Below are 27,344 nucleotides of genomic sequence, written 5' to 3'. Positions count from 1 at the left end.
GATCCCCTGCTGATTTTGTACGTTTGCCCACTGACAAAGACATGATCAGTCTATAATTTTAATGGTAGGTCAATTTGAACAGTGAGAGACAGAATAACAACAAAAAAATCCAGAAAAACGCAGGTCAAAAATGTTATAAATTAATTTGCATTTTAATGAGGGAAATAAGTATTTGACCCCTCTGCAAAACATGACTTAGTACTTGGTGGCAAAACCTTTGTTGGCAATCACAGAGATCATCCGTTTCTTGTAGTTGGCCACCAGGTTTGCACACATCTCAGGAGGGATTTTGTTCCACTCCTCTTTGCAGATCTTCTCCAAGTCATTAAGGTTTCGAGGCTGATGTTTGGCAACCTGAACCTTCAGCTCCCTCCACAGATTTTCTATGGGATTAAGGTCTGGAGACTGGCTAGGCCACTCCAGGACCTTGATGTGCTTCTTCTTGAGCCACTCCTTTGTTGCCTTGGCCGTGTGTTTTGGGTCATTGTCATGCTGGAATACCCATCCACGACCCATTTTCAATGCCCTGGCTGAGGGAAGGAGGTTCTCACCCAAGATTTGACGGTACATGGCCCCGTCCATCGTCCCTTTGATGCGGTGAAGTTGTCCTGTCCCCTTAGCAGAAAAACCCCCCCAAAGCATAATGTTTCCACCTCCATGTTTGACGGTGTGGATGGTGTTCTTGGGGTCATAGGCAGCATTCCTCCTCCTCCAAACACGGCGAGTTGAGTTGATGCCAAAGAGCTCGATTTTGGTCTCATCTGACCACAACACTTTCACCCAGTTCTCCTCTGAATCATTCAGATGTTCATAGGCAAACTTCAGACGGCCCTGTATATGTGGTTTCTTGAGCAGGGGGACCTTGCGGGTGCTGCAGGATTTCAGTCCTTCACGGCGTAGTGTGTTACCAATTGTTTTCTTGGTGACTATGGTCCCAGCTGCCTTGAGATCATTGACAAGATCCTCCCGTGTAGTTCTGGGCTGATTCCTCACCGTTTTCATGATCATTGCAACTCCACAAGGTGAGATCTTGCATGGAGCCCCAGGCCGAGGGAGATTGACAGTCCTTTTGTGTTTCTTCCATTTGCGAATAATCGCACCAACTGTTGTCACCTTCTCACCAAGCTGCTTGGCGATGGTCTTGTAGCCCATTCCAGCCTTGTGTAGGTCTACAATCTTGTCCCTGACATCCTTGGAGAGCTCTTTGGTCTTGGCCATGGTGGAGAGTTTGGAATCTGATTGATTGATTGCTTCTGTGGACAGATGTCTTTTATACAGGTAACAACTGAGATTAGGAGCACTCCCTTTAAGAGTGTGCTCCTAATCTCAGCTCGTTACCTGTATAAAAGACACCTGGGAGCCAGAAATCTTTCTGATTGATAGGGGGTCAAATACTTATTTCCCTCATTAAAATGCAAATCAATTTATAACATTCTTGACATGTGTTTTTCAGGATTTTTGTTTTGTTATTCTGTCTCTCACTGTTCAAATAAACCTACCATTAAAATTATAGACTGATAATTTCTTTGTCAGTGGGCAAACGTACAAAATCAGCAGGGGATCAAATATTTTTTTCCCTCACTGTATTAGTTTTTTATTTTTCATATTTTTTTAAATAAATGTTATAATTTATCTTCCACTTTGACATTACAGAGTATTTTGTGTAGATCGTTGACCGAAAATGAGAATTAAATCAATTTTAATCCCACTTTGTAACACAACAAAATGTGGAAAACGTCAAGGGTTGTCACGCCCTGACTCAGGGGACGGTTATTTGTTGAGTCAGGGTGTGTATATTTCGTGTTGTGTTTATTTCTATGTTTAGTTTCTAGATCGTTTAGATCTATGTTGGCCAGGGTGGTTCCCAATCAGAGGCAGCTGTAGCTCATTGTCTCTGATTGGGGACCATACTTAGGCAGCCCTTTGGCACCAGTCTGTGTGGGATCTTGTTCCGTGTGAGGTATGTTATTTTGTCTACCTCGGACTTCACGTTTCGTTTGTTGTTTTGTCGTGTGTTCAGTACGGAAATAAATATGAATACATATCACGCTGCGCCTTGGTCCTTCTCGTTAATGAGCGAGCGTGACAGAAGATCCCACCAATCCTGGATCAAGCAGCGTGATGAGGAGAGAGGATGGACTTGGGAGGAGATGAGCGAGAGTCTGGCAAGAGGGATGGAGGCCATGATCACGGGGGAGAGACAAGCCCCAAAAAAATTTAGGGGGGGGCTCACGCCGTGGACGACGAGGCAGCAGGAGGCCACGATAGAGCGGTTCAGCCGTTTAGCAGAGGAGGCCGCCAGATTAAGGGGGTCATTGGTTCAGAGGGAGCAGAAGGAAAGTGTAGAGGTACGGCGAGAGGAGCTGGTTAGGCAGCAGAAGGAGCGGGGGTTAATGAGGGAACCCAGTCCCGCTCCTCGCACTAATCAAGTGGTGCGTGTCGCCAGTCCGGTCCGGCCCGTTCCTGATTCCCGCACTAAGCCAGTGGTGGGTGTTCCCAGCCCAGTCCGGCCCGTTCCTGCTCCCCGCACCAAGCCAGTGGTGCGCGTCGTCAGCCCAGTCCGGCCCGTTCCTGCTCCCCGCACCAAGCCAGTGGTGCGCGTCGTCAGCCCAGTCCGGCCCGTTCCTGCTCCCCGCACCAAGCCAGTGGTGCGCGTCGTCAGCCCAGTCCGGCCCGTTCCTGCTTCCCGCACCAAGCCAGTGGTGCGCGTCGTCAGCCCAGTCCGGCCCGTTCCTGCTCCCTGCACCAAGCCAGGGGTGCGCGTCGTCAGCCCAGTTCGGCCCGTTCCTGCTCCCCGCACCAAGCCAGGGGTGCGCGTCATCAGCCAGGTCCGGTCCATTCCTGCTCCCCGCACCAAGCCAGTGGTGCATGTGTCCAGTTCGGCACGGCCCGTGCCTGTTCCACTGGTGCCTGGTCCGGCACCGGTCAGCTGCTCCACTCCGGAGCCAGAGCAATCCGCTCCACCGGGGTCCAGTCCAGCCCCGGTCAGCGGCTCCACTCCGGAGACAGAGCAGTCCGCTCCACCGGTGCCTGATCCAGCTCCAGTCAACGGTTCCAGACCAGACCAGGGGCGCAACGGGGAGGTGGAGAGTAAGTGGTGGTTACACCCGGAGCCGGATCCGCCTCCGAGGCGGAATGCCCACCCGGCCCCTACCCTATTAGGTTTATGTGGCGCGGTCGGAGTCCGCACCTTTGGGGGGGGTACTGTCACGCCCTGACTCAGGGGACGGTTATTTGTTGAGTCAGGGTGTGTATATTTCGTGTTGTGTTTATTTCTATGTTTAGTTTCTAGATCGTTTAGATCTATGTTGGCCAGGGTGGTTCCCAATCAGAGGCAGCTGTAGCTCGTTGTCTCTGATTGGGGACAATCTTAGGCAGCCTTTTGGCACCATTCTGTGTGGGATCTTGTTCCGTGTGAGGTATGTTATTTTGTCTACCTCGGACTTCACGTTTCGTTTGTTGTTTTGTCGTGTGTTCAGTACGGAAATAAATATGAATACATATCACGCTGCGCCTTGGTCCTTCTCGTTAATGAGCGATCGTGACAAGGGTTGTGAAAACTTTCTGAAGGCACTGCAGGAACCTGGAATACAATATGCAGTACATATAAATAAATACTCACCAATACAATTTAAATAAGGGGCAATGTTCAAATGTTCAAGTGAGGATGTGTTCGCATCACAGGTGCTTTCATTGGAATGAAAATTATTGGAGGGGTGGGGATCAAATAGCCCTCTGGAAAAAAAATTTGGGGGGGTACAAGTCCACCTCTCTTATATACCGACTGCTCCTTTGGTGTACCATCTCCTCCCCTTCAGTATTGCTGCAACCTTAATAGATGCAGTCCGGGATAAGCACTTACAAATTCATAACATATTGTATGAATTGGAATTCGGAACATATCATATGAATTGCACACAAACAAACACAAGTACATTTGCAGGACATAACATATGAAATGATTTTGGAAGCTATAGAAATGCATTTATTAATTTCTACATTTGTTTTTGACAAGTATATTCTATTACGGAGACCTTAATGCATATTTTTTATGATATTATATGAACTGAAGAAAAACATAAAAAGATATGTAAAAACCTATTCCTTAAAGTATTTTTGAATCATGTCTGCTGTCATTGGCAGGCCTTCACATCGTCTACACTCGGGATGAGGTGGACATCATCCAGAATCTTATGTTCTACATTGAGGCCGCATATAAAGTGGCAGTAAGTTATCTTTTTGACATGATGTTGATGATCAGTGCATTTGCTGAGTGCTACAGTAGTCACGTGTCTTTGACCTAGAAGTATGAACCAGTTGTTCTTCAGTTTGATTTGTCTTGATTTTCTCAGGATTTTGGAATGTGGGAACGTGGGGACAAGACAAACCAGGGGATTCCTGAGATCAACGTCAGCTCAATCGGCATGGCAAAAGTAAGTTGTCCTTTACGCAATATTTACATTTACATTTACGTCATTTAGCAGACGCTCTTATCCAGGGGGTAGAAGGATTACTTGTATACTATTCCAGGTATTCCTTAAAGAGGTATGGTTTCAAGTGTCTCTGGAATATGTACTGTGTATCAATATCTGTTGACTTTTTGGAATTATACTTATGGAACACGGTTGATAGTATTGAGTAGGCACAAATCACAGACACCAATAACACTCAGCCAATTATGTATGACCTTCCCTCCTTTCTTTCATCAACTAGCAATACATGTGACCTTTACTGTGGGTGATACCCATGGGTATAATTTCAGAATCATAGTAATGTGTGCGCGCTAACAAAGTGATATTGACCACAGCCATCTATTTTCCTATGTGTGTCTGTAGGCTGCACTTGAGGCCCTGGATGGGCTCAATTTGTTTGGAGCCAAGGGGGGTCATGAATCTGTAGTCCATGCATTAGCTGATGATATTCAGCGTTGCACGGTAAGGCTTATAATGACCATAGAGAGGACAGGAGGCCAAGCTCCCAGCAACATGTTTTCTCTCACTTTCTCAAGTCTTTGAAGAATAAATAACTCTCTCCCTCCCCCCTTTTCTCTCTCCCTTTATATGGTCAGTCTATCCTTAGTTCCATGTTACCAAGAGCTTCCACATCCAAAGAGGTGGATGCTGGGGTTCTGTCCATTATCTCGTACCCAGCGTTCGCTGTGGAAGACATTGACATCGTTAATATGACCAAGGAGGAAATCATTTCCAAGTTGCAGGTGAGGTTGTCCTCTACCATTACGTTTAGTGCTGTCCTTGTTTGGAGTTTATCTATTGAACAGTTTGTGTTATATATTAGCCTTTTAATAGTCTAGTATTAACTGTCGAGGAGAGTACTGTATATGAAACGTGTGGTGTATTGGAATAGGAAGGTAATGATACGGCCAGTCAGTGCAGTACGCCGACATTCTCTGTCTGTTAGAGCAGACCACTGTAATGATGACTGTAGCATGAAAGCACAGCCCATATGGTTGATGTGTCACTAGGTGTCTCTCTATCTTTCCTCTTAGGGGAGATATGGATGCTGCAGGTTCCTCAGAGATGGACACAAAACCCCCAAAGAGGTGAAAATGATATTTAATATTTATGTTTTGTCTCTCTTTTTGACTGGCCAAAATATCTACCCTCACAGCCTTCTCCCACCCCCAACTGATGAACGGATTCCTTTGTGTATTTTGATATATTGTTTACATATTCCTCCAGGACCCCAGTCGCATATATTATGAGTCATCTGAGCTGAAGCTCTTTGAGAATATTGAATGTGAGTGGCCACTTTTCTGGACTTACCTCATTCTGGATGGGGTCTTCATCAACAGCCCTGAGCAGGTCAGTCAGGGGGGATGTGGACATATAATGGCCAGCAGGTTATTGGCACCATTCTGAGACCGCATCCATTCATCCATCAAGAGTTTGTCCTGTATCATCAGGTGCAAGAATACAGAGACGCTCTGGAGGCTATTATGATCAAACAGAAGGATGGCCTTAGCCTGGTGCCTGAGCTCTATAGTGTCCCTGCAGACAAGGTGAGGGCCACACTCATCTTAATTCATTATCATAATAATAGATTCCACATAGAATATACAGCAGGTCAAATTAGCACTGTGTGTGTTGTTTTAAACAGGTAGACGAGGAGTATGTGAATCCCCATTCTGTAGAGAGAGTTCCCATGGGCAAGTTACCTCTGATGTGGGGACAGTCTCTGTACATACTGGGAAACCTGCTGGCTGATGTAAGTTCATTTATTCAATGCTTTCGGTAACATTTTGTTTGGATAGTCCATCTCTACAGACTATCTACAGACTAACTTTAACCCTTATCCTAACATTAAACTTAACCCTTACCCCAACCCTAGCCCTAACCTTAACCCTTACCCTAACCCTGATTCTAAACCTAACCCTAACTGTAACCTTGGCAAGCAGTTGCTTATCAACAGATAGTTTGTTGATAGTATGTCCATCTGTAGAGCATCTATAGATGGAAAATCTGGACTATCCAAATAAAGTGTGGCCCTTCTTTCTTTTATTACACTACACAGGGGCAAGATGTTCATTATTCTTGAAAATTGATCATTATTTCTCCTTGATGGATGAGGTGTTAACAGTACCCCAACACAATGTAGAGCTCATTGAAATCTAAATGCAATTTCAGTAACTACTATGATCAATCAACATTATTAGGGTTGCTCGTCAGTCAGAGGGTGAATGGCACAGATACACAATCTATGTCTCAATTGTCTCAAGGCTTAAAAAGCATTATTTAACCTGTCTCCTCCCCTTCATCTACAGTGGGGAAAAAAGTATTTAGTCAGCCACCAATTGTGCAAGTTCTCCCACTTAAAAAGATGAGAGAGGCCTGTAATTTTCATCATAGGTACACGTCAACTATGACAGACAAATTGAGAATTTTTTTTCAAGAAAATCACATTGTAGGATTTTTAATGAATTTATTTGCAAATTATGGTGGAAAATAAGTATTTGGTCACCTACAAACAAGCAAGATTTCTGGCTCTCACAGACCTGTAACTTCTTCTTTAAGAGGCTCCTCTGTCCTCCACTCGTTACCTGTATTAATGGCACCTGTTTGAACTTGTTATCAGTATAAAAGACACCTGTCCACAACCTCAAACAGTCACACTCCAAACTCCACTATGGCCAAGACCAAAGAGCTGTCAAAGGACACCAGAAACAAAATTGTAGACCTGCACCAGGCTGGGAAGACTGAATCTGCAATAGGTAAGCAGCTTGGTTTGAAGAAATCAACTGTGGGAGCAATTATTAGGAAATGGAAGACATACAAGACCACTGATAATCTCCCTCGATCTGGGGCTCCACGCAAGATCTCACCCCGTGGGGTCAAAATGATCACAAGAACGGTGAGCAAAAATCCCAGAACCACACGGGGGGACCTAGTGAATGACCTGCAGAGAGCTGGGACCAAAGTAACAAAGCCTTCCATCAGTAACACACTACGCCGCCAGGGACTCAAATCCTGCAGTGCCAGACGTGTCCCCCTGCTTAAGCCAGTACATGTCCAGGCCCGTCTGAAGTTTGCTAGAGTGCATTTGGATGATCCAGAAGAGGATTGGGAGAATGTCATATGGTCAGATGAAACCAAAATATAACTTTTTGGTAAAAACTCAACTCGGCGTGTTTGGAGGACAAAGAATGCTGAGTTGCATCCAAAGAACACCATACCTACTGTGAAGCATGGGGGTGGAAACATCATGCTTTGGGGCTGTTTTTCTGCAAAGGGACCAGGACGACTGATCCGTGTAAAGGAAAGAATGAATGGGGCCATGTATCGTGAGATTTTGAGTGAAAACCTCCTTCCATCAGCAAGGGCATTGAAGATGAAATGTGGGGCTTTCGCCAATGTTCCCGAACACACCGCCCGGGCAACGAAGGAGTGGCTTCGTAAGAAGCATTTCAAGGTCCTGGAGTGGCCTAGCCAGTCTCCAGATCTCAACCCCACAGAAAATCTTTGGAGGGAGTTGAAAGTCCGTGTTGCCCAGCGACAGCCCCAAAACATCATTGCTCTAGAGGAGATCTGCATGGAGGAATGGGCCAAAATACCAGCAACAGTGTGTGAAAACCTTGTGAAGACTTACAGAAAACATGTCATTGCCAACAAAGGGTATATAACAAAGTATTGAGAAACTTTTGTTATTGACCAAATACTTATTTTCTACCATAATTTGCAAATAAATTCATTACAAATCCTACAATGTGATTTTCTGGATTTTCTTTCTCATTTTGTCTGTCATAGTTGACGTGTACCTATGATGAAAATTACAGGCCTCTCTCATCTTTTTAAGTGGGAGAACTTGCACAATTGGTGGCTGACTAAATACTTTTTTTCCCCACTGGTTGAAGTGGATTTAACAAATGACATCAACAAGGGATCATAGCTTTCACCTGGATTCACCTGGTCAGTCTATGTCATGGAAAGAGCAGGTGTTCTTAACGTTTTGTACCCTCAGTGTATATAAACTCAGCAAAAAAAGAAACGTCCTCTCACTGTCAACTGCGTTTATTTTCAGCAAACTTAACATGTGTAAATATTTGTATGAACATAACAAGATTCAACAACTGAGACATAAACTGAACAAGTTCCACAGACATGTGAAATTGTATAATGTGTCCCTGAACAAAGGGGTGGCCACCAGCTGCATTAAGTACTGCAGTGCATCTCCTCCACATGGACTGCACCAGATTTGCCAGTTCTTGCTGTGAGATGTTACCCCACTCTTCCACCAAGGCACCTGCAAATTCCCGGACATTTCTGGGGGGAATGGCCCTAGCCCTCACCCTCTGATCCAACAGGTCGCAGATGTGCTCAATGGGATTGAGATCTGGCCTCTTCGCTGGCCATGGCAGAACACTGACATTCCTGTCTTGCAGGAAATCACGCACAGAACGAGCAGGATGACTGGTGGCATTGTCATGCTGGAGGGTCATGTCAGGATGAGCCTGCAGGAAGGGTACCACATGAGGGAGGAGGATATCTTCCCTGAAACGCACAGCGTTGAGATTGCCTGCAATGACAACAAGCTCAGTCCGATGATGCTGTGACACACCGCCCCAGACCATGACGGACCCTCCACCTCCAAATCGATCCCGCTCCAGAGTACAGGCCTCAGTGTAAAACTCATTCCTTCGATGATAAACGCGAATCCGACCATCACCTCTGGTGAGACAAAACCGCGATTCGTCAGTGAAGAGCACTTTTTGCCAGTCCTGTCTGGTCCAGCAACGGTGGGTTTGTGCCCATAGGCGACGTTGTTGCCGGTGATGTCTGGTGAGGACCTGCCTTACAACAGGCCAACAAGCCTCAGTCCAGCCTCTCTCAGCCTATTGGGGACAGTCTGAGCACTGATGGAGGGATTGTGCGTTCCTGGTGTAACTCGGGCAGTTGTTGTTGCTATCCTGTACCTGTCCAAAGTTTTCATAACTGTGACCTTAATTGCCTACCGTCTGTAAGCTGTTAGTGTCTTAACGACCGTTCCACAGGTGCATGTTCATTAATTGTTTATGGTTCATTGAACAAACATGGGAAACCGTGTTTAAACCCTTTAAAATGAAGATCTGTGAAGTTATTTGGATTTTTACAAATTATCTTTGAAAGACAGGGTCCTGAAGAAGGGACGTTTCTTTTTTTTGCTGAGTTTATATATTGTTTGTGTGTATGTGTTCGCCTTTATGGGTTGTTTATTTGTATGTATTGGGCTTTAGTTGAGATTATTCTTTACAGAGTCAAGTATATTTGTCCAGGCCTCAATTGTTCCTTGACTAGCACCATTCATTCTCGCTGTTGATAATTATAATGTTACAACTTCTAATAGTAACTGTATCCACTGGCGAATTGGAAGAGAGTGAAGTGATTGACATCTAGGAGCCAACATCTTTTTTGCGGCAGTGCTGCCTGCCAGCAGTAATCGTCTCTGATTGATTGAGATATTCAAGGTGCTATCATCGTTAAGTCACATAATAGATGCAAAGCATAGAACATTTATATGAATTTTGTAACTTTGCCCCAGGGATATATCAGTGAAGACCACCTCTTCCAGGGCAATAGGAAACACCATATTTCTCTCTATACTCAGCCAGGGGGCGGAATAATCATGTCTAAAACAATTTAGGATGGGGTGAAATGCCTGGAAATACAATTTAAAGTTTGGAACAGTCCTCCTACGTCTTTCCCTCTTTGCAAGTTTGTTAATTTTATCCAGGCTCGCTTACCTTGCCATATAGAGTGCCTTCGGAAAGTATTCAGACCCCTTGACTTTTTCCACATTTTGTTAGGTTACAGCCTTATTCTAAAATTGATTTAATAGTTTTTTCCTTCATCAATCTACACACAATACCCCATTATGACAAAGCAAAAACAGGTTTTTAGACATTTTTGCTAATTCATTACAAATAAAAAACTTAAATATCACATTTACATAAGTATTCAGACCCTTTACTCAGTACTTTGTTGAAGCGCCTTTTGCAGCGATTACAGCCTTGAGTCTTCTTGAGTATGACGCTACAAGCTTGGCACACCTGTATTTGGGGTGTTTCTCCCATTCTTCTCTGCAGATCCTCTCAAGCTCTGTCAGGTTGGATGGGGAGTGTTGCTGCACAGCTATTTTCAGGTCTCTCCAGAGATGTTAGATCGGGTTCAAGTCTGGGCTCTGGCTGGGCCACTCAAGGACATTCAGAGACTTGTCCTGAAGCCACTCATGTGTTGTCTTGGCTGTGTGCTTAGGGTCGTTGTCCTGTTGGAAGGTGAACCTTCGCCCCAGTCTGAGGTCCTGAGCGCTCTGGAGCAGGTTTTCATCAAGGATCTCTCTGTACTTTGCTCCGTTCATCATTGCCTCGATCCTGACTAGTCACCCACTCCCTGCCACTGAAAAACATCCCCACAGCATGACGCTGCCACCACCATGCTTCACCGTAGGGATGGTGCCAGGTTTCCTCCAGATGTGACACTTGGCATTCAGGCCAAAGAGTTCAATCTTGGTTTCATCAGACCAGAGAATCTTATTTCTCATGGTCTGAGAGTCTTTAAGTGCCTTTTGGCAAACTCCAAGCGGGCTGTCATGTGCCTTTTACTGAGGAGTGGCTTCCGTCTGGCCACTCTACCATAAAGCCCTAATTGGTGGAGTGTTGCAGAGACGGTTGTCCTTCTGGAAGGTTCTCCCATCTCCACAGAGGAACTCTAGATTTCTGTCAGAGACCATCGGGTTCTTGGTCACCTCCCTGACCAAGGCCCTTCTCCCCCGGTTGCTCAGTTTGGCCGGGCGGCCAGCTCTAGGAAGAGTCTTGGTGGTTCCAAACTTCTTCCATTTAAGAATGATGGAGGTCACTCTGTTCTTGGGGACCTTCAATGCTGCAGAAATGTTTTGGTACCCTTCCCCAGATCTCTGTCTCGACACAATCCTGTCTCTGAGCTCTACGGACAATTCCTTCGACCTCATGACTTGGTTTTTGCTCTGACATGCACTGTCAACTGTGGGACCTTATATAGACAGGTGTGTGCCTTTCCAAATCATGCCCAATCAATAAAATTTACCACAGGTGGACTCCAATCAAGTTGTAGAAACATCTCAAGGATGATCAATGGAAACAGGATGTAACTGATCTCAATTTCGAGTCTCATAGGAAAGGGTCTGAATACTTATGTAAATAAAGTATTTCTGTCTTTTATTATTAATACATTTGCAAAAATTCTAAAAACCTGTTTTTGCTTTGTCATTATTTGGTATTGTGTGTAGATTGCTGAGGATTATTCATTTTTTAATCTATTTTAGAATAACGCTGTAACGTAACAAAATATAGAAAAAGATAAGTGGTCTGAATACTTTCTGACGGCACTGTACATTTTGAAACCACACTATGGATTTTATCCCAGTAGCCAGAAGGGAGAGCATTTTGTTATTTCTGATCAATTTATACAACTGAAACTGACTGTAAATACTCTAAATGATTTCCTTGTCCTTTGTAGGGCTTTTTAGCCCCAGGAGAGATTGATCCTCTGAACAGACGGTTTTCCACTGTATCCAAACCTGATGTTGTGGTTCAAGGTAAGATGGTTTCACCAGGCAGTCTGGAAGAAGAGAAGATATTGACCTCAGCAGGAGAATACACATATTTGTGGTCATAATGTGTGCAGTAGATGACTGTGTAATAAATTGCAGTACAAAATGTGCAATTTAGAAGAGATTGTGCCTAATTGAGTCTCATAAACCTGGTTCAAATAATTAATTCTCTAGCAGTTAATTGTTTTGAATTACTTATAGCATACACTAGAGACTCCTTCATTAAGCTCTTGAGGCTCCTCCAAACTAGACAAAATTGAAGTGTTCTTTCTTGTCTGATTTGCTTTCAGTGTCCATCCTAGCTGAGACGGACCACATCAAACATCTGTTGATGAAACAGGGGATAGATGCTGAGACCTTGGAGGACATCCATCCTATCAGAGTCCAACCCTCCAGGGTGTTGAGCCACATCTATGCAAGGCTAGGTGAACTGAACACTGCACCTAGAGATACATGAAAAGGATAAAGATACAGCCTTATGCTTGTGCTAATAGCTTTTGTTGTTTATTATGTTAATTTGACCCCTTGCCTTTAAGAGCCCATTTATGTGATGTGTAAGGCAGGTTTAGAAATATAATGTATGCCATGATTGTCCGAGTAACTCTTCACCTTGTTGGCCATGCAGGTCGCAACCAGAGACTAGGCCTCACTGGGAGACCATACAGACGCATTGGCACTCTGGGGACATCTAAGTTCTACATCATCCGTGACACCGTCTTCTCCTTCACCCCTCAGGTGAGCTAAAGCCCTGTCAGAATATGTTGTGTGTTAGCTACCAGCTGGTGATTACACACAGCACTGACATCTCCCTGTCTCTCTTGTTATGTTCAGTTCATTGACCATCAGGAATTCTACTTGGCATTGGACAACCACATGATATTGGAGATGCTGCGAAATGACCTGTCCTACCTGGCTTCCCGCTGGAGAATTACTGGCTGTCCCACTGTCTCCTTCCCTATCTCATCCAATATGCTCAGTACGTCACTTGACCTGACCACCGCCCCGTCATGACTCTGCAGCCTAATCAAATAGTATACGTAACATACTCCTGACAATCTACTCTCTGGAACTCTATTGCAGCTGATGACCATAAAGAGCTGGACCCTGCAGTATTAGCCGTTCTGAGAAAACTACAAGATGGTTACTATGGAGGAGCAAGGTGAGGTGTTCCTCATAGAAGAATGGCTAATTAGATAATAGGATTGAGTTCCATTGACTGGCCTATTAGAATGATCAATATCAGTGTCGAAACCAGAAAAGGACATTTCCTTCCGCTTGCTTGTCTTTTTTTAGGTATTTATGGTTGTGAAATAGTAGTAGTGGTAGTGGTAGTGACGGCAGTAGTAATGGTAGTACTACTAATGGTAGTTTTCATAGGCTATGTGTAAATTCTAGTGCGTTATTTTGGGGTGGTTGGTAGGTGTGGAGTTATTATAGTGGGTTATAGTGGGCTAGTATAGTAGGCTAGAGTGAGTACTTAAGCTCTGAAAATGTTTTAGTTTGAACATTCTGATAGTTCTGTGGCAGTGATTTCAGTTTAGAATGTTGAAGCCTTTATTCCGCCATTGAAATGAATGGGGATACAACAAGCTTTATAGTTTATAAAGTGTGAATGGTAGCAAAAAGCTGTATTGAAGCAATCTAAGTTGAGTCAGTCTGCACATTTCAACATTGGGTTGGTGTTTGTAGCTGAAACGGATCAAGAGCAGTGGCGAATCCAACATTTGGCTTTGAAGTCTATGGAGCTTTTATGCAAATGTTTAATGGTTATAGTTTATAAAGCACAAATAATATCAACAATCTTTTGATAAGAAATATAAATTGGGTCAGTATGTTGGTTTGGAGTTTGTAGCATAAATGGTTCAAGAGCAGGGGCAAATCCAAAAGCATCCTATTGTAGCCTGTGGATCGTTTATGCTAATATAAAATCGTTGTAGTTGAAAAAGTATAATCAGTATAAAAATTATTTTGACAAGCAATTAATTGTTATTAATTCAGCACATTTTAACATTGGTGTAGTGTCCAAATTTACCATTGAAGTCTATGGAGCGTTTATTAAAATGTTAAATGGTTATAGTTCAAAAAGTATACATAGTATCAACACACTTTTGACAAGCAATGTAAGTTGAGTCAGTCTGCATATTTCAGAACTGGTTTAGTGTTTTTACCATAAACGGTTCAAGAACAGTGGCGAATCCAAATATTTTCAATTGAAGCCTATGGAGCTTTTATGCAAATGTGAAACGGTTATAGTTCAAGAAGTATACATAGTATCAGAAAGCTGTATACAAGCAACCTATTCCAGTTTTAAAGTTTGAATGCCGTTTCTAGCTTAAACAGTTAAAGACTAGTTACGACCAGAATTTTTACGATTCAAACCAATGACCATTGAAATCCATTGGGAGTAATGCAAATATGGTTGTAGTGTGAAAAGTACAAGTAGTATCAAAAAGTTGTTTTCAAGCACACTGAAGACAGTCAGCCTGCACGTGTAGTTCAGGTGTTGGTAGCTTTTACGGCTTTGGCGCTACAGGTGGCAGCGGAAGGCAAATAATAAGAGTAAGTGTCAGATTTCCAAAGTTGTTCTTGCTTTCAGCAAGCACACCTAATGACATGGGTTGCTCTTCCCCTCCTCATGCAGGGTTCAGACAGGGAAACTGTCCAAGTTCATGAACACTTCCTGTTGCTCTCAACTGTCCTTCATGGACGATGGTGAGCAGGGTGGTGACTGCAGTGGTCACCATGACAACAGTATATGTGTGGTTACAATGCTGTTGGAGCTGTGCATGGCCTGCTAGTGTAATGATGGTAGGGAGATGGGTTAGAGTGGGTAAAGCCTAGGAAAATGACTGGTCTCAGGCAAAACACCCCGAGATCCTAAAGTTAGCAAAAAGATACAGTTGGTCGGAAATTTACATACACCTTAGCCAAACACATTTATACTCAGTTTTTCACAATTCCTGACATTTAATCCTAGTAACAATTACCTGTCTTAGGTCAGTTAGGATCACCACTTTATTTTAAGAATGTGAAATGTCAGAATAATAGTAGAGAGAATGATTTATTTCAGCTTTTACTTATTTCATCACATTCCCAGTGGGTCAGAAGTTTACATACACTTAATTAGTATTTGGTAGCATTGCCTTTAAATTGTTTAACTTAGGTCAAACGTTTAGGGTAGCCTTCCACAAGCTTCCCACAATAAGTTGGGTGAATTTTGGCCCATTCCTCCTGACAGAGCTGGTGTGACTGAGTCAGGTTTGTAGGCCTCCTTGCTCCCACACGCTTTTTCAGTTCTGCCCACAAATGTTCTATAGGATTAAGGTCAGGGCATTGTGATGGCCACTCCAATACCTTTACTTTGTTGTCCTTAAGCCATTTTGCCACAACTTTGGAAGTATGCTTGGGGTCATTGTCCATTTGAAAGACCCATTTGCGACAAAGCTTTAACTTCCTGACTGATGTCTTGAGATGTTGCTTCAATATATCCACATAATTTTCCTTCCTCATGATGCCATCTATTTTGTGAAGTGCACCAGTCCCTTCTGCAGCAAAGCACCCCCACATCATGATGCTGCCACCCCCGTGCTTCACGGTTGGGATGGTGTTCTTCGGCTTGCAAGCTGCCCCCCTTTTCCTCCAAACATAACGATGGTCATTATGGCCAAACCGTTCTATTTTTGTTTAATCAGACCAGAGGACATTTCTCCAAAAAGTACGATCTTTGTCCCCATGTGCAGTTGCAAACTGTAGTCTGGCTTTTTTATGGCGGTTTTGGAGCAGTGGCCTTTTCCTTGCTGAGCGGCCTTTCAGGTTATGTCGATATAGGACTCGTTTTACTGTGGATATAGATACTTTTGTACCCGTTTCCTCCAGCATCTTCACAAGGTCCTTTGCTGTTGTTCTGGGATTGATTTGCACTTTTCGCACCAAAGTACGTTCATCTCTAGGAGACAGAACGCGTCTCCTTCCTGAGCGGTATGATGGCTGCGTGGTCCCATGGTGTTTATACTTAGGTACTATTGTTTGTACAGATGAACGTGGTACCTTCAGGCATTTGAAAATTGCTTCCAAGGATGAACCAGACTTGTGGAGGTCTACAATTTTCTTTCTTAGGTCTTGGCTGATTTATTTTCATTTTCCCATGATGTCAAGCAAAGAGGCACTGAGTTTGAAGGTAGGCCTTGAAATACATCCACAGGTACACCTCCAATTGACTCAAATTATGTCAATTAGCCTATCAGAAGCTTCTAAAGCTATGACATCATTTTCTGGAATTTTCCAAGCTGTTTAAAGGCACAGTCAACTTAGTGTATATAAACGTCTGACCCACTGGAATTGTGATACAGTGAATTATAAGTGAAATAATCTGTCTGTAAACAATTGTTGGAAAAATTACTTGTGTCATGCACAAAGTAGATGTCCTAACCGACTTGCCAAAACTATAGTTTGTTAACAATAATTTTGTGGAGTGGTTGAAAAACGAGTTTAAATGACTCCAACCTAAGTGTATGTAAACTTCCGACTTCAACTGTAGGTTTTCCTATTTTCACATTGCCGTAAACCATTGTCAATACAACAACAAAGCCTGTTTTGATTGTGTTGCTTCCTTACCCTGTTGTCAATTCCCACACAACTAACCATCTTAAAATCTCCCTACCATCTCGGTAAGGAGACTGAATTCCTGGTTGTCTGTGACCTTTTCTTACATTTGACATTTTAGTAATTTAGCAGACGCTTTTATCCAGAGCGACTTACATTAGTGAGTGCATACATTTGTCATACCTTTTCTTCCTTGAGAAGTTGTATTGAAGTTCTAGTAGAAGGAAGTCCATATTTAGTGGATGTTGGCTTTCATGCTAGTTTTGTATCCAAGTACCTTCTGTATTGCTGGATTCTTCTTACCTGAACGATAATAAGTGAACTTACCTAACTGACAGTGTACTGGCTGGCTGCACGTGTCGCTTATTTTGTAAGCATGCTTATAGGTTCCTTGAAAGATAATTTACGTGTGTGTGTGTGTGTGTGTGTGCGTGTCTGTGTTTTTCGTGTGTGTGTTTCGTGTGTGTGTCCCACTCTTTTCAGAGGTGGATGACTTGGCTCAGTACCTGGACCAGTTGCTGTCCATACCGAAACACAGCGAAAAGATCAGCTCCCATAAAGGCGGACTGAACCGCTTCCGGGCGTTGGCCAGAAAGACCCGTGAGATGGTCTCACTTGTGCACAAAGCACGGGAGCTCGACATCCACAGTGAGCCGCATGCCTTCTACTCTATACTATCTGTCATTTGTGGAGGATTTTGATCTTGAAATGTATTTCAGATAAACCACACACACACATCTGTGTATCATGACAATGTTCCTCTGACCCCTCCCTTCACAGACGTGCACATGTACCTCCCTACCAAACTGTTCCGCTCCCCTCAGCCAAGCCTTCATCTGATGGATGCAGATAGCATGGTATGATGTTTTACCTTGTGAATGTCATCTCTGTGGATTATTAACCAGTATGATATTTTACCTTGTGAATGTCATCTCTGTGGATTATTAACCAGTATGATGTTGTACCTTGTGAATGTCATCTCTGTGGATTATTAACCAGTATGACGTTGTACCTTGTGAATGTCGTCTCTGTGGATTACTAACCAGTATGATGTTGTACCTTGTGAATGTCATCTCTGTGGATTATTAACCAGTATGATGTTGTACCTTGTGAATGTCATCTCTGCTGATTATTAACCAGTATGATATTGTACCTTGTGAATGTCATCTCTGTGGATTATTAACCAGTATGATGTTGTATTGCCTGTTGTATCCACACAACACTGAGTTGTACGTACAACATGTTTCTGTCTCCCAGCGCTCCAATGCCACCCCTCCAGCCCAGATTAATCTTCCCAGGGACACGAATGGAGGTATAGACTACCAGGCCCTGGTGCAGGTGCTGAAGCAGACACAAAACCTTCAGGACCAGGCAGACATCCTCTACATTTTCTTCAAAGACAAGTAAGGACCCATTCTAAACCATTAATCCCCTATACCCAATGAGTTTAGCATGGTTGATTTTCCTGGTAGATTCATGCTAGCTAGGTAGATTTTGTAGAGATAAGCTGATTTGTGTTTGTGTGTGTGTGTGCATGTGCGTGCGTGTGTATGTGTGTGTGTGTCAGGGGTATGGACTGGGACACTAAGATGCACGGTAAAGGCTCCACCGTTAGACGGCTGCTGAGCAATCTGTATGACAAGGCTGGGAACCTGAGACACTGGGGCCTCGTCCGCATGATCTCTGGCATGCTCCGGAAGAAAGTGGAGGAGCTGGACGAGGTATCTATGCGCTCACTGCCCATCTCACTGTCACACTACATCATTAATAGGACTTGTAACACTTGAACTTGGTGTCGGAAATTAGCTGCATAACCACAGTGTGACACATTTTAAATCCATTCATATCGGTTTATCCTTCTTACTCATGTTGATTCATGCACTGTTATTTAGGTTAGCCAACATACATGGTTGATCAAATCTGAGTTCTTAAATGACAGGAAGGTAGTGCCATGTCTCAGGTGATCAGATATACTATTCCAATGTTTTTTTGACCTATGAACTTTAGGTGTTTTGCTTTGTTGACAGGCCTGTTCAGATCTGCTGGCCCACCAGAAGCACCTGACAGTGGGTCTCCCCCCTGAGCCAAGGGAAAAGACAATTTCAGCGTGAGCTCACCGTCGTCAATCCCTCACACACCATCCTCATGACAGTATTCCGCATATATTTTAGAAAGAGACAAAATAGAGACAAGACAGAAACAAGCTCTGCTTTGTGAGTGATAAACATGATGTTATCAATGTATCCACACAGCCCCATGCCCCCTGACAAGCTGGCAAAGCTAATTGATGTGGCCAGTGAAAATAATCTGACCATCGCCATTCTCACTCAGGTAAGGAAAATATGAACGCTCATTGATCAGATATACAAATGATAATTCTGAATGAAATGCTTACTACTAGTCCCAGCGGTATGTTATGTATTGGTTTGTGACGCAGCATGCTGTAAACAGGTGTTTGTGTTCCCCCTGCAGGAGATCATGGTGTTCCTGGCAATGTGTATCCGCACCCAGCCAAAGCTCTTTAGTGAGATGTTCCGTCTCAGAATCGGACTGATCATCCAGGTTATGGCTACTGAGCTGTCCCAGTCTCTCAACTGCTCTGGTGAGCTAACATAACACTAATGCTAGGGTCAGATGTTATAACCTTTGGATTGATCTTAATAATGGTTTCTTTCATTATGTTATACAGTATATTATGTTATCACTACATTAGATGTTTGCAGACAGTCGGGCACATTTTAAAACAACAATTTCTATCATCTGTATCTGCTGTATCTTTTTTTTAAATATTCTTTTAAATAAAAATGTTTGGGTGGTAGATCAGCTTTAATATTGCAGATAGATTGTAACTTCCATCAATGTAATTGTCTGCATCACTTCCAATCCCGCATGGGTTTTATTCTCGTAAATATATATATACATACATATACACATAAATACATATAAACACATAAACATACATACAGTTGAAGTCGGAAGTTTACATACACCTTAGGGCAAATACATTTAAACTCAGTTTTTCACAATTCCTGACATTTAATCCTAGTAAAAATTCCCTATCTTAGGTCAGTTAGGATCACTACTTTATTTTAAGAATGTGAAATGTCAGAATAATAGTAGAGAGAATGATTTATTTCAGCTTTTATTTCTTTCATCACATTCCCAGTGGGTCAGAAGTTTACATACACTTAATTAGTATTGGGTAGCATTGCCTTTAAATTGTTTAACTTGGGTCAAACATTTCGGGTAGCCTTCGACAAGCTTCCCACAATAAATTGGGTGAATTTAGGCCCATTCCTCCTGACAGAGCTGGTATAACTGAGTCAGGTTTGTAGGCCTTGCTCGCACACGCTTTTTCAGTTCTGCCCACAAATGTTCTATAGGATTGAGGTCAGGGCTTTGTGATGGCCACTCCAATACCTTGACTTTGTTGTCTTTAAGCCATTTTGCCACAACTTTGGAAGTATGCTTGGGGTCATTGTCCATTTGGAAGACCCATTTGCGACCAAGCTTTAACTTCCTGACTGATGTCTTGAGATGTTGCTTCAATATATCCATAAAATTTTCCTTCCTCATGATGCCATCTATTTTGTGAAGTGCACCAGTCCCTCCTGCAGCAAAGCACCCCCACAGCATGATGCTGCCACCCCTGTTCTTCACGGTTGGGATGGTGTTCTTCGGCTTGCAAGTGCCCCCTTTTTCCTCCAAACGTAACGATAGTCATTATGGCCAAACAGTTCTATTTTCATTTCATCAGACCAGAGGACATTTCTCCAAAAAGTATGATCTTTGTCCCCATGTGCAGTTGCAAACCGTAGTCTGGCTTTTTTATGGTGGTTTTGGAGCAGTGGCTTCTTCCTTGCTGAGCGGCCTTTCAGGTTATGTCGATATAGGACTCGTTTTACTGTGGATATAGATACTTTTGTACCTGTTTCCTCCAGCATCTTCACAAGGTCCTTTGCTGTTGTTCTGGGATTGATTTGCAATTTCCGCACCAAAGCTGAAATAGATAATTCTCTCTACTATTATTCTAACATTTCACATTCTTAAAATAAAGTGGTGATCCTAACTGACCTAAAACAGGTACTTTTACTTGGATTAAATGTCAGGAATTGTGAAAAACTGAGTTTAAATTTATTTGGCTAAGGTGTATGTAAACTTCCGACTTCAACTGTACATATCCTTTAAAAAAATATATTTCCCTTTATTACTTTTCAACCCCACCACCTCTTCCCTAATTGGAGTAAACTAGTGAACAACAATGCTTAGGCCTCTACTTCCAGCCCATACATACTATATACATTTTATGGACACAGTCAATTTTACAATAATTCCATTTTGTTTGTTTTTACTCCTGAACTTCCTCTACCCTCAACCTCTCCGATCATTTTCATGATGTCCATCCGGTTTGCTTCTATATGCCATATCTCTCCAACTGTGCTCCTCCATAAAAGCTCTCAATCTATAACCTATATACATTTACATTTTAGTCATTTAGCAGACGCTCTTATCCAGAGCAACTTACAGTTAGTGAGTGCATACATTATTTTTTAATTTTTCATACTGGCCCCCCGTGGGAATTGAACCCACAACCCTGGCGTTGCAAACGCCATGCTCTACCAACTGAGTTACATCCCTGCCGGCCATTCCCTCCCCTACCCTGGACGACGCTGGGCCAATTGTGCGCCGCCCCATGGGTCTCCCGGTCGCGGCCGGCTACGACAGAGCCTGGATGCCCTATCTGCTGTATGTTAGTGATGTGTCTTGTTGAGATGTAAGGTCAGCGGAGGGATCATGTGTAAATAAGTGTGTATTCTCTGTGTGCGTTCCAGGTGAGGAAGCCACTGAGTGCCTGATGAACATGAGCCCTTCAGAGCTAAAGAGCCTCCTGCACCACATTCTCAGTGGGAAAGAGTTTGGGCTGATGAAGAGTGGTGAGTGACAATGGCTTCAATCATCATTGCTATTAGTAGCCTAATGCAGAGCTACTCAAAACCAACACGTACGTTTCTGTGTTTCATCTTTACATTATTTTGTTAAGTAGCCATTTGGCTGTGGTGTTCTTTATTTGAAGTGAATAATTGTTTCTACTGTATATTTGCAGTGCGTTCGGGTGCCACAGGTACAGACTCCATTGCCATCCAGGAGATTTCTCCTACCTCTAAGAGTGTGGGCGGGGGCAAACGTAAGAGTAAAATGGGGAAAATGGTAAGTACACTATACTGTGTTATGACTGCATACAGAAACAGTAAACATGACAGAGATCCAACAGCCTCCAACTGTATGGTGATCTATGTAATCAATACTAATCAATACAGATATATCATTAAAGATATATGAATGTACACACTGATATATTTGCTTTTTACTTGTGTGTTGCAGTCCTTATCAGTGCATTCCCTTGACATCGAGAACATCGAATCAGGGGTGAGTGGCTTGGGTCAGAGAGTACAGAAAGTAGACATTGAGCATGTATGTATATACACGGAGTGTACAAAACATTAGGAACACCTGCTCTTTCCATGATATAGACTGACCAGGTGAATCCAGGTGAAAGCTATGATCCCTTATTGGTGTCACCTGTTAAATCCACTTAAATCAGTGTAGATGCCTTGAGACAATTGAAACATGGATTGTGTATGTCTGCCATTCAGAGGGTGAATGGGCAAGACAAAATATTTAAGTGCCTTTGAATGGGGTATGGCAGATGCCAGGCGCACCGGTTTGAGTGTGTCAAGATGTGCACCGCTGCTGGGTTTTTCATGCTCAACAGTCTCCTGTGTGTATGAAGAATGGTCCACTACCCAAAGGACATCCAGCCAACTTGACACAACTGTGGGAAACATTGAAGTCAACATGGGCCAGCATCCCTGTGGATCGATTTCGACACCTTGTAGTCCATGCCCAGACGAATTGAGGTTGTTGAGGTCAAAAGGGGGTGCAACCCAATATTAGGAAGGTGTTCCTAATGTTTTGTACACTCAGTGTATATATTTTAATAGATAGAGAGTCAGGTCCCAAATGATTGCCACCCTTGATAAAGATGAGCAAAAAAGACTGTATAAAATAAATTATACAAATACTGAGCTATATTGTACGTAAAAAAAATTTTTATATATATATTTTTTCTTATACTAATACAATTGCTCAGAGAAAGAGATCCTGTTTAACAAGTCATAAAAAAATATATTAAAAAAGATAAGGGTGAAAATTATTGGCACTCCTGTTTTCAATACTCCAGCACCGACACCTTGCGAGGATAACGGCACTGAGCCTTTTTCGAAAATATTTTATGAGATTGGAGAACATGTTGGGAGGGATATTAGACCATTTCTCCATACAGAATCTTTCCAGATCCTTGATATCCTTCGCCTGCGCCTATGGACTGCCCTCTTCGATTCAAACCACTGATTTTCATTTTTTACATAGGCAAAAACAATAGACAACTTAACATTTACATACATTGATGACCCACTTGCTCAGACCCACATCTTCCGACCGTATACACACCCAATGTTGTTTCTAATGCTTGTAAGACTCTGCCCCATATAACTTCAGATCATGTTGTTTCTGTCTTTTTCTGTCTATATGTTTTTCAATATTTTAATAATAAAGCATTTGATTCTTCCATTGTCTTAACGTAAACCACAGGTTTTCAATGGGGTTCAAGTCCGGAGACAGATGGCAATTGCAAAATGTTTATTTTGTGGTCGAAGGATCTGGAAAGATTCCATACGGAGGAATGGTCTGAGGTCCCTCCCAATGTGTTCTCCAATCTCATAAAACATTTTAGTGTCTTTATCCCCATAAGAGGAGGGTGCTAAAATACTCAAAACAGGGGTGCCAATAATTTGGACCCCTCTTTTTTAGATGTATTTCTATTACCTGTTGAACAGAATCTGTTTCTCTTAGCAATTATATCAGTATAAAATCATATAATTTCCACTTTTTTTGCATGCAATATAGCTCAGTATTTTTATTATTTATTTTATAGTCTTTTTTGCTCATCTTTATCAAGGGATCCAATAATTATGTACCTGACTGTATATATGAATATGTATATAACGTCTGGGAATACAATACCACAAATATGTATTATACAGTGGGGAGAACAAGTATTTGATACACTGCCGATTTTGCAGGTTTTCCTACTTACAAAGCATGTAGAGGTCTGTAATTCTTATCATAGGTACACTTCAACTGTGAGAGACGGAATCTAAAACAAAAATCCAGAAAATCACATTGTATGATTTTTAAGTAATTAATTTGCATTTTATTGCATGACATAAGTATTTGATACATCAGAAAAGCAGAACTTAATATTTGGTACAGAAACCTTTGTTTGCAATTACAGAGATCATACGTTTCCTGTAGGTCTTGACCAGGTTTGCACACACTGCAGCAGGGATTTTGGCCCACTCCTCCATACAGACCTTCTCCAGATCCTTCAGGGTTTCGGGGCTGTCGCTGGGCAATACGGACTTTCAGCTCCCTCCAAAGATTTTCTATTGGGTTCAGGTCTGGAGACTGGCTAGGCCACTCCAGGCCCTTGAGATGCTTCTTACGGAGCCACTCCTTAGTTGCCCTGGCTGTGTGTTTCGGGTCGTTGTCATGCTGGAAGACCCAGCCACGACCCATCTTCAATGCTCTTACTGAGGGAAGGAGGTTGTTGGCCAAGATCTTGCTATACATGGCCCCATCCATCCTCCCCTCAATATGGTGCAGTCGTCCTGTCCCCTTTGCAGAAAAGCATCCCCAAAGAATGATGTTTCCACCTCCATGCTTCACGGTTGGGATGGTGTTCTTGGGGTTGTACTCATCCTTCTTCTTCCTCCAAACACAGCGAGTGGAGTTTAGACCAAAAAGCTCTATTTTTGTCTCATCAGACCACAAGACCTTCTCCCATTCCTCCTCTGGATCATCCAGATGGTCATTGGCAAACTTCAGACGGGCCTGGACATGCGCTGGCTTGAGCAGGGGGACCTTGCGTGCACTGCAGGATTTTAATCCATGACGGCGTAGTGTGTTACTAATGGTTTTCTTTGAGACTGTGGTCCCAGCTCTCTTCAGGTCATTGACCAGGTCCTGCCGTGTAGTTCTGGGCTGATCCCTCACCTTCCTCATGATCATTGATGCCCCACGAGGTGAGATCTTGCATGGAGCCCCAGACCGAGGGTGATTGACCGTCATCTTGAACTTCTTCCATTTTCTAACAATTGTGCCAACAGTTGTTGCCTTCTCACCAACCTGCTTGCCTATTGTCCTGTAGCCAATCCCAGCCTTGTGCAGGTCTACAATTGTATCCCTGATGTCCTTACACAGCTCTCTGGTCTTGGCCATTGTGGAGAGGTTGGAGTCTGTTTGATTGAGTGTGTGGACAGGTGTCTTTTATACAGGTAACGAGTTCAAACAGGTGCAGTTAATACAGGTAATGAGTGGAGAACAGGAGGGCTTCTTAAAGAAAAACTAACAGGTCTGTGAGAGCCCGGAATTCTTACTGGTTGGTAGGTGATCAAATACTTATGTCATGCAATAAAATGCAAATTAATTACTTAAAAATCATACAATGTGATTTTCTGGATTTTTGTTTTAGATTCCGTTTCTCACAGTTGAAGTGTACCTATGATAAAAATTACAGACCTCTACATGCTTTGTAAGTAGGAAAACCTGCAAAATCGGCAGTGTATCAAATACTTCTTCTCCCCACTGTATGTGATAAACTCAAGTGGTTTTATACGAACTAGCAATGAAGAGAAAGCTTAACTATAAGTGTTTGTTTTCCCCCTGGTATGCTCCAGCGGTACAGACTCCCCTCCATCGAGTCGTTCCACAGCGCTACAGAAAAGATGGGAGTAAGAGACAGCCGCCATGGCCAGTGGTTACGTAGGAGACGTCTAGACGGAGCCCTCAACAGAGTCCCTGTTGGCTTCTACCAGAAGGTCTGGTCCATCCTCCAGAAGGTGAGATGTTGTGGGTGCTGCGCTCTTATTCTTCTATAGTAGTCCAAACACTGTTCTAGCTGGTACATATCGAATTAGCATCCACCGCACATGAAACATGTTTCTACCTGGTGCATAGATGTAATTGTCATACGTTTTTTTCAGTGTCATGGTCTGTCTATTGTGGGATGCATTCTTCCAGCATCAACTACAAGAGAGGTAAGCCAAAAAAGATCTACAGGCTGAGCCATATCAACTTCATGTTGCTCTGTAGAATACTTCTTAATCTAAATGATTTCATCTTCCTGTACTCGTTCAAGCACCTCTGACCGGATTTCAATATCACACTACATGTATTGTCTATTTCCTACCCATTCATCTCTCCTGGGGGTTGTTGATAACAGATGACCCCTGGTGAGATCAAGTTTGCGGTTCACGTGGAGACAGTGCTGAACCGTGTGCCCCAGCCGGAGTACCGTCAGCTGCTGGTGGAGGCCATACTAGTGCTCACCCTGTTGGCCGAGGTGGAGCTGGAGAGCATCGGCAATGTCATCCATGTAGATAAGATAGTCCACATGGCCAGCCAAATGTTCTACGACGACCAGGTCAGTCAGTGGCCATACAGTAGTTTCACCTCTGCTGGGAGTGGGACCGCTGTTCTTAACAGCATTGATTTTCACAGTGGAACATATTGTTATTTATTTTACCTAATTTATTGTGCTTGTCATTCAGTTACATGTACTATTTATTTCATATTTATCTATTCATTTACTATTGATCTATTTGCTACTATTCAGTTACATTTCCTGTAAACCCCTACATGATAATTTAGTTAAAAGACAGTAAATAGCACAACAGGCAGTCTTTGCAATGTCACCCTTACATTGTGTCCATATTCCCCACCTCTGCAGAAAGTGCTGGGGGCTGACGACACCCTTCTGGAGATAGATCAGTCCAATGGGATCTGCAGGCTGCTGTATGACAGTGCCCCTAGTGGCCGCTATGGCACTATGACCTACCTCTCTAAAGCTGTGTGTACCTACGTCCAGGACTTCCTGCCCAGCGGTGCCTGTGCCATCCAATGAGCTTCTATGTGTCTGTGCCCTCCAATTAGCTTTCAGCAACACATACTGTACTAGGGCTCAGAACCTGAGAAAGGATGATTTTATCGTAGTCAACCAACCTTTTCCTCATGGAGGTTAATTTGTTTTGATATATCACATATCCCAACAAGCTTGTGCCTGACATAGACAATCGCTGTGAGAGGTCTCAGTATTTTAAATACCAACTTCCTCTTATAATATGGCAGATTATTCTTATAAAAATCCATGTAGCTAGGTTTCCAGGCTTGTTGTTATTCACATCAGGTAGATGTTTCTTACCAGAAAGATGGCGCACTGTGATTCTATGTCATAGGGAGCGATTGCTGCAATACTAGTGGTAATGAAATTAGTTGTCGTTGCTGCTTTTGAAAATGATAATTCTCCTATTGTGTTTTTGTGACAGATGTATAGTATGGATCTTTGATTAATAAAGTATAGTGACAATCTTCATCTTGTACACTTTGTGAGTGACATAGTGCTTCAAGGCTCTCTCATATCCAACTCATATGATCCGATCTCACAGTTATTCATGAGTATGCATGATGCTTTAACCTGATGATATTAGCTGTCAAGGTGATTATCGGTATATCCAATAGAAACATGCATTGCACATCTACCAACA

The 27,344-nt window shown here is 43.0% G+C and overlaps 1 protein-coding gene across 1 annotated transcript in view; it reads left to right on the top strand.

Annotated features, from left to right (window-relative positions):
• LOC121579630 (phosphorylase b kinase regulatory subunit alpha, skeletal muscle isoform) overlaps nt 1-27,172 on the top strand; it is a 36,453-nt gene extending 9,281 nt beyond the window's left edge. Inside the window, exons 5-32 of the mRNA XM_041894384.2 lie at nt 4,144-4,226; nt 4,353-4,433; nt 4,836-4,934; nt 5,069-5,215; nt 5,507-5,560; nt 5,700-5,822; nt 5,924-6,019; nt 6,118-6,225; nt 11,985-12,063; nt 12,369-12,503; nt 12,704-12,813; nt 12,910-13,054; nt 13,159-13,237; nt 14,720-14,790; nt 17,164-17,328; nt 17,461-17,537; nt 17,938-18,083; nt 18,248-18,401; nt 18,708-18,787; nt 18,933-19,011; nt 19,153-19,282; nt 21,513-21,614; nt 21,785-21,888; nt 22,063-22,107; nt 25,479-25,640; nt 25,785-25,838; nt 26,024-26,224; nt 26,531-27,172. Of these exons, the coding sequence (XP_041750318.1) occupies nt 4,144-4,226; nt 4,353-4,433; nt 4,836-4,934; nt 5,069-5,215; nt 5,507-5,560; nt 5,700-5,822; nt 5,924-6,019; nt 6,118-6,225; nt 11,985-12,063; nt 12,369-12,503; nt 12,704-12,813; nt 12,910-13,054; nt 13,159-13,237; nt 14,720-14,790; nt 17,164-17,328; nt 17,461-17,537; nt 17,938-18,083; nt 18,248-18,401; nt 18,708-18,787; nt 18,933-19,011; nt 19,153-19,282; nt 21,513-21,614; nt 21,785-21,888; nt 22,063-22,107; nt 25,479-25,640; nt 25,785-25,838; nt 26,024-26,224; nt 26,531-26,704 (3,083 nt within the window). The 3' untranslated portion in view covers nt 26,705-27,172. The remainder of the gene's footprint in view (nt 1-4,143; nt 4,227-4,352; nt 4,434-4,835; nt 4,935-5,068; nt 5,216-5,506; nt 5,561-5,699; nt 5,823-5,923; nt 6,020-6,117; nt 6,226-11,984; nt 12,064-12,368; nt 12,504-12,703; nt 12,814-12,909; nt 13,055-13,158; nt 13,238-14,719; nt 14,791-17,163; nt 17,329-17,460; nt 17,538-17,937; nt 18,084-18,247; nt 18,402-18,707; nt 18,788-18,932; nt 19,012-19,152; nt 19,283-21,512; nt 21,615-21,784; nt 21,889-22,062; nt 22,108-25,478; nt 25,641-25,784; nt 25,839-26,023; nt 26,225-26,530) is intronic.
• Nucleotides 27,173-27,344: the final 172 nt, after the last annotated feature.

The sequence above is a fragment of the Coregonus clupeaformis genome, chromosome 13 (assembly GCF_020615455.1).
Source record: "Coregonus clupeaformis isolate EN_2021a chromosome 13, ASM2061545v1, whole genome shotgun sequence".
In the NCBI taxonomy this organism is placed as follows: Eukaryota; Metazoa; Chordata; class Actinopteri; order Salmoniformes; family Salmonidae; genus Coregonus; species Coregonus clupeaformis.
The sequence above is the reverse complement of the archived record's forward strand: the minus strand, read 5'-3'. Positions and strand labels throughout refer to the sequence as shown.